General features: G+C 33.1%; 1 protein-coding gene across 1 annotated transcript; it reads left to right on the top strand.

Moving 5' to 3' along the window:
• Positions 1 to 4403: 4403 nt before the first annotated feature.
• On the top strand, positions 4404 to 7209 carry LOC140434029 (cathepsin L-like proteinase). The gene is made up of 4 exons (XM_072522010.1): positions 4404 to 4532; positions 4597 to 4932; positions 5769 to 6057; positions 6902 to 7209. The coding sequence occupies exons 1-4, from the start codon at positions 4452 to 4454 to the stop codon at positions 7168 to 7170; spliced, it is 975 nt and encodes a 324-aa protein (XP_072378111.1). The 5' UTR covers positions 4404 to 4451; the 3' UTR covers positions 7171 to 7209.
• Positions 7210 to 7690: the final 481 nt, after the last annotated feature.

Below are 7690 nucleotides of genomic sequence, written 5' to 3'. Positions count from 1 at the left end.
TGCTTTGGATTTTGTATCTTTATAGACCTAATTCTTCGATATTTTCCAGGTTTTTTAATTCTTTAAAAAAGTACCGAAACATACATATTACTTGGCTGCTTTGTCAGAAATTTAAAAGCAATCGTCATTTTTTGGGAACAAAGAACATTTAGGCTCCTCTTTTTTATAGCGCTAGAAAGAGAGTAATAAGATTTGTTAAACTTTTTACAAATAGCTTTAATTCAAAGAGAACCTTTCCCTCAATATGGTACAGTTATTTGCCTTTTTGCTTCCCTTTTTAAAAAATACCGTTATGTTTATATGTTTCCGCCGAAAATGAAAATAAGTCGGTTTTTTTTAAGACGGAGTTTTTAAGTGGGGATAATCCTATTCTTGGGGATAGTTTGTTCAATTTGAGAAAAAGAGGATCACTTTTCGTTAGGTAGTCGAGATTAAACTCATTTTTGCGTCGTCTAAGAGTTTGAACGTATTTCTTTCTGTGGGAATTTATCTATAAGTGTGTATATACAATTCTATTGTATCTTATCTCAAGTAGTTTGATTTAACACCCGAAAAGATCAAATATACATTAAAAATTAACTTTAGTGTTTGATACTAAAGTGGAGTACATACAGGAGTTATATAATGTTTCATTATATAACATATTTACAAGAAGCGTCTGTTAGTGTAAATTTTTTCATTACAAAAAAGTTGACCTCTTCAAAATTGACCTTATAAAAGATTGGAGGTGAAAGCTATTACAACACTCAACGTTATAAAAACAAACACAAAGGTAGTAAAGAAAACTCAATAGAACCATTTTTAAAAGCAGATGTTCTTTCTTCTGTTCATAAAGAAGCAGAACATCATCCAGTGCTAAATCTGCACCCTCTTCGTGCGATAAATACAAAAAGATACCCTGTTGAACCACAAAATATACCAAAAAATCGGGATTCCCAAGATAATAACTTGGTGTTTAATCTTTTGGAAATCACAAGATCGCCATTTATTAATTTATCAAATACCAGATTAAAACAATCAAACTTTATAACAACAAATCGTTGTTTATTGATTTATATATAACATATCTTTACGCAAAGGAAGAGCTTATCATGGTGACTCAGATACATGTGAATCAATTTTTTTATAAAAATCTTGAGTGGTAGTACGACACTCTATCTACTTAAATCTTTCAAAGTCCAATTTTGAATAAGGTATAAATACTTCTTTTAAGTTTTCCAACTTATCATTTTGTTGTTCTTTTAGGTAAGTAATTATAAAGTTCATTATTATTAGTTTCATATATTTAACTATAACTACTGGGGGTTCAGATCATTTCTCTTGGCTAATTTTTTTTTTCAATTGTTTCTTACCAAACGGTTAAAGTATTGGAATACAACGATCGTCGCTAACAGTTATTTACTTAGTTATTCGTGGCTTTACACAGAATATTTTTTTCTACACATTCTAATCACCATAGGCAAATGCAAACTGGACGAGGAAACCTACTGGCCAACCGAACGGTTTAACTGTCCGCTTATGCCGATGATAATAATATTATGAGTAGAACATCAACAGAAGCACCGGAAACATACGCAGAGTTAAAAATGCAAAATTAAAGGTTAGGTCTGGAAAATAACACAGAAAAAAACAAAAATAATGATACAGACGAGAAGAATATAGTCCCACAAAACATTATACATGAAGATGACATTGAATCGGTTGGAAAGTTTACATAGACACACTACCTGTAGCCATAAAGCAGAAGTCAGGAAAGCAATAAAACAAGCCAAAAATAATAAATCTGCTGGATCCGATCAAATCCTTGTTGAGCTACTTAAACTTTTGGACAAGAAAAATATTATCTACTTAACCAGTTTTTTTAACAAAATTTACAACGAAGAAAAAATACCAGATGATTGGATGAAGTCACTGTTTCTAACATAACCAAAGAAAAAACAGGCCCACCAAATGCAGCGATTTTGGACTAATCAGTTTAATGAGCCACGCACTTAAGATAGTTTTACGAAATATTTGAACCCACGTATTCCTTCTGTATAAAAGTAGAATGGGTAATAATCAATTTGGATTTAGAAATGGTTTAACAAGTAGATAGGCACTGTTTTGTATACGCGTTCTCCTATAAAAAGCCTTGAATTCCAAAAGAACATTTATGTTTGTTTCATCCACTTCGAGAAGGCGTTAGACTGAGACCTTTTTGATAGCCTACTACGATATATGACTACAAAAATACTTATTATTTTAAGACTAAAGCTAAATTGGAGATAATCTTACTGAAAAACTACTTATCAAACGTGGAGTACGACAGGATTGTATTTTGTCACCCAGTCTTTTTATTCTATATTCTGGACAAATCTTTGGGGAGGCTTTGCATGACAGATAAGAGAGAGTAAGACTAGGTGGAGAAGTAATCAACAATATCAGATACGCAGATGATATAGTAGTTCTTGCAAAAAATTTACAAGACCTCCTGACACAAGTAAATCTGTCTTATCAACTATAAGCAACTTATCAAAGATAGAATTATCAAAGTTAGAATTAACATTTTAAAGACAAAGTATTATAGAGACTTATAGAAGAGATTTAAATATTTCAAGATCTGCTTTTGCTTAATGGAGAGGAGATAAAACGCGATAACCATCCTAAGTACCTTGGCAGCTTTTTAAATGTAAATTATGACTCTAATGAACAGATAATAACTGGTATTGAAATATAACGTAAGGCTTTTATGACCTGGAAACCAGTTATTTGTAACAGAAACCTGTCGATGAATATTCGCAACAAGGTCCTAAAGTGTTATGTGTAATCTATTATATGATTGTGATACATGTACAATAAAAACCATTATGCTTAACATAATGGTTTTTTGCCTTTGTCATCCCTTTGTCATCCAAGGGATGACAAAGGGAATAAAAATAGATGGAGAATATCTAAACAACTTACGTTTCGCCGATGATATACTTATAATAGCTGAAGATCTAGGTATGGCAAGAGAGATGGTACAGGAACTCGTTGTGGCTACAGAAAGTGTAGGTTTAAATATAAATATCTCGAAAACAAAAATCATGACCAATTTGGTACCCAACCAGAACATCAGTATTGGTGGGAAAGAAATAGAACTCGTAGATAGATATAAATACCTGGGACATGAAATTATGATTGGCAGGGATAACCAGACTCATGAACTGAAGAGAAGAATCGGCCTTGGGTGGGCAGCATTTGGAAAACTGAGAGAAACTTTTAAAAGTGAGCTGCCCACATGCCCAAAGAGAAAGGTATTTGATCAGTGCGTCCTCCCAGTCTTGACGTACGGAGCAGAAACACTTACCTTAACAAAAGCAGCAGCTACCAAACTGAGAGTCACGCAGAGAAGAATGGAGCGGTCCATGTTAGGAATAACTCTGCGAGACAGAATAACCAACGAAGACATCAGGAGAAGAACCGGAGTGACTGACATCATCGAGAAGATAGCCAGACTAAAATGGAGATGGGCAGGACACATAGCCAGAATGACAGATGGGCGATGGACAAAGAGGTTATTGGAATGGAGGCCAAGGGAAGACAAGAGAAGCGTCGGTCGACCACCTACAAGATGGACTGACGATTTAAGAAAACTCAATAAAAACTGGATGAGAGCGGCGCAAGATAGACGGGGTTGGAAACATGAGGAAGAGGCCTATGTTCAGCAGTGGTCTCTTGAGGCTGGATGATGATGCTTAACAAATTAAAAATGAATTGAGTTTTTGGATCCTAAAAATATTATGGGTTTGCACACTTCCAATTATGTGCTTAAAATGATGAATTTAGAACGTCTGCTGATGAAACGTTATGAATTGAAGAAAAACAGAATACTCGGCTATATAATTAGAGGACTTCAAATACCATCTACTTCTCCTTATAATACAAGCAAAAGTGGAGGAAAAGTGATGGATTGGTCGAAAGAAACTTTATCGGCTGCATAATATTAGACAATCGTGTGCAGCAGAAGAAATATTTCCCGCAGCAGAGGATGAAGAATGGGTTTAGGAAATTGTAAACATCATGATGACCAACTTTTGAATACAGACATGGTGCCGAAAGAAAAAAAAAAGATATTTTTGATTTCACTAAATGGTGGTCTGTTCCACAAGTGGCTCCTCTATATACTCTCGTTCCTTCGACCATAATCATTGACTTTTGACCAACAATTACATAGTCCATTATTTATTTTTGATTGAGAACTGGTATTGTATATATGTATATTTATGTATCTCTTTATGTCTAATTAAATCATTATATATTCTTAACGAATACTGATCATACAGTTAATCATTGTTGTGCCATTTTAGTTCAAGACATTTTCCCCATCTTACCGAATTGTTTTTATTAATACTATTAACTTACTGAGTTTTTAATATGTTTCTTTTTGCTTCTTCTAGTAGTTAATTAATTTTTTTTTCAGAAAAATCAAAATGAAACTATTTCTCACCTTCGCAGCCATCATTTTGAGCGTCAGTGCTTTATCACTAAATGAGCATTGGGAAAGCTTTAAAGTAAGTTATATACTATATATAAGGAAACGATCTCACACATACCGATAATGTTTATTAATTTAAGGTGAAACATGGCAAAGTTTACAAAAACCCGATCGAGGAAAGAGTCCGCTTCTCAGTTTTCCAGTCAAATCTGAAACTCATCAACGAACACAATGCTAAATACGAGCAAGGACTTGTTGGTTACACAATGGGCGTCAACCAGTTCGCTGACATGACTCCAGAAGAGTTCAAGGCCAAGCTTGGTATGCAAGCAAAGAACAGGCCCAAAATCAACAAAACTCGTCACGTTCAAAATGTAAACGCTGAAGTTCCAGATTCCATTGATTGGAGACAAAAAAGTGCTGTATTGGAAGTTAAGGACCAAGGAAACTGCGGATCTTGCTGGGCTTTTAGTGCTGTAAGTTTTGGTGTTAAAACGTAGCTTTTTCTTTAACACTTTTTAATAATTTACTAAGCAGGTATATATTGTAGCGTGTTTAAATAAAACGAGCGGTTCTAATTTATATAAATATATTTATTTATAAGTTTACAGCACAATAATATCTTATCAACTAAACCAACTAATATCGGCGCTGCTTATATATACAAGTTATTATGTACTAGAATAATCTGAAATAGTCCACCTCTATTTTGCTTGCATTAGCGCCTCGGATATTTCCACCGGTCGATAGACCATAAACATTCTGGGACACAGATCATCATCTCGAGATGCAACCAATACATGGGATGCGTCGAAATAAGCTCGTTCGTTACAATATTTTTATTGAACAATAGATTTTCTCTACGTAAGTCTTTCAGGCTTCCTAGAGTGTCTAGGTTTTCTGGTGATCTTCTAGGTTTATAGATTATTTTAATTTTTAATGGAGATTAAACAAGTTATATATTTGCTTCAATGTTTCAGTTTCTTTACATTTTTTACTCATCCATTTTTCTTTTAGTCGACTTGACAGTGATAGTCGTCTCTGACCAGCCCTCGCTGAACTTCATTATTTCACGAAACGATGTTTCAAATTATCTCTAGCCGTTTAAGAGGATATAATTACAAAATTTAGTATCTTTCTTTCTCTGTACAATATTTAATTTGTACTATATTTATTGTATTGTTTTTACTGTTTTTATTTTGTTAATTTATTCTTTCTCAAATGTTTCTTCCTTTCTTTAAAGTATTTTAAGGATTGCTATAATTATACGGATAATACAATACCCAAACAAATTATATTCTAATTGTTTTAGACTGGTTCTCTTGAAGGACAAAACCACATCATCAACGGTAAATCAGTATCTCTCAGTGAGCAGGAACTTTTGGATTGTTCCACCGACTACGGAAATGGCGACTGCGAAGAAGGTGGCCTTATGACCAGTGCTTTCGAATACATCAAAGATAACGGTATCGAATCCGAGTCTAGCTATCCATACAAAGGCATACAAGGACTTTGCCAACGCAGAGCTGGCCAAAGTGTAATTCAAATTCAAGGCTACAAAGAAATAGAAAATAATGACGAAGCTCTAAGACAAGCTGTTGGTAAGTTGAGTTTACTACTTAAATGTTGAGGTAATATACTTTTTATCTGCATAGTACCTATTTAGTACCTTTATTTATTTGATTATTTATTTTATTTAAGAATATTTATTTGTTCCTATTAATTATGCAACCAGTTAAACATATCTAAAGTTTTGTTGCAGCACACACAAATGAAATATGACTTAATATATGGAACTAGACTAAGGGATGTGCATTCGCCAGAATTTAGACTGTCAAAATAATTTATTCGGCCTGTAATGTTGCTGCGAAGACGCTTCACCAAACTTATAAAAATTGATTTGGATATCCACGAAAATTATCTTTGCTTTTTGGAAACATTTATACTTAATAATTCTAAATATTAATTCCAGTGGAATTTAGAGTTTAGTACTTTTTATCTATAAAGTTTGATATAATTTTGTATTTTTTAATGTAAAATTGAGCTGTTATTTTACAAATGGAGAAGGTCTATATATACAGCAAAAAGGAGACCACTGGACAAAAAAACTAAAAAGATCGAAAATTACTAAGAATTTGCAATACTCTTATTTCTTTGATTACTATAACTCTTCTCTTTATGTAGTATACTTCCTTTCTGTAACTGTAACTTCAAATATATAACTGCAATGGATTAACACAGATTTCTCATTAAAATACAAATATTTCTATTAAAAACGTAACGTGCCTAATCGTTATGTTATTTGTATAGCATTTTAAGAATTTATACCACTCTTTGATCATTGCTTTTTTTACTTAATGAACCATTCATAAAAAAATGTTCATCGTGTGCTTTAAAACTAAACCTTTTATTACTTTTTGTTTATATTTTATGTTTTGTTTTCAGGTACTGTTGGTCCAATTTCTGCAGCTATGTACGCTGAACCAATCCAGTTCTATTTTGGCGGTATTTTTGACAACAAAGCATGCTATAACGATGAAAGTTACTTGGACCATGGAGTTCTTGTCGTAGGTTACGGTGAAGAAAACAATAAGCCCTATTGGATTGTCAAAAACTCATGGGGCCAATGGTGGGGCGAACAAGGTTACTTCAGAATAGAGAGAAACGCGCAATTGTGCGGTTTGACGCTAGATACAAGTTACCCAATTTTGTAAACTACTAGTTTGATAATAAAATAAAAGTTTTTAAATAAATTTATAGTTATTTTGCGTATCTTAAGCAATTAGCTGAAAAAATTGTAGAAGAGGAGGAGAAGAATATAAAATTAGGCTAGATATTTTGGCCTAGAAATAAATCAAGGTTAGTCAGGTACACGATACTTGGAAATACAGAGCAAAAAGAAGTTAATCCAAATAAGGAGCCAGTACAACTCTATAATTAACATATAACACCTGCTGACAATAACAACAAAATAGTCGGTAATCAAATAGATTATATTATTGGCAACAGAAGATATAGATATTCTATAATGTCATCCAAAACTTATCCAGGAGCGGACATATTCTCCGATCACAATCCGCTGGTTTTGTCAATAAAAATGAAATTTAAGAAAATCATGACAAAAGAGAGGTGGCTTTCTGACAAATGCCAGGAAATAGAAGATCTGAATAAAAAGTATGATAGCTTTAATTTACACAAAAAAATCAAAGAAATGACAGGTTCTAGAAAAAGCAC

Source organism: Diabrotica undecimpunctata, chromosome 2 (assembly GCF_040954645.1).
Source record: "Diabrotica undecimpunctata isolate CICGRU chromosome 2, icDiaUnde3, whole genome shotgun sequence".
NCBI lineage: Eukaryota > Metazoa > Arthropoda > Insecta > Coleoptera > Chrysomelidae > Diabrotica > Diabrotica undecimpunctata.
This window is presented reverse-complemented; position numbering and strand designations above follow the sequence as displayed.

Bases quoted from the DNA above. Each gene is read 5' to 3' on its own strand.
- LOC140434029 (XM_072522010.1), top strand. From the start codon at position 4,452: ATGAAACTATTTCTCACCTTCGCAGCCATCATTTTGAGCGTCAGTGCT. The intron at 4,533-4,596 runs GTAAGTTATATA...TATTAATTTAAG, and splicing joins AGCATTGGGAAAGCTTTAAA to GTGAAACATGGCAAAGTTTA. The intron at 4,933-5,768 runs GTAAGTTTTGGT...TAATTGTTTTAG, and splicing joins CTTGCTGGGCTTTTAGTGCT to ACTGGTTCTCTTGAAGGACA.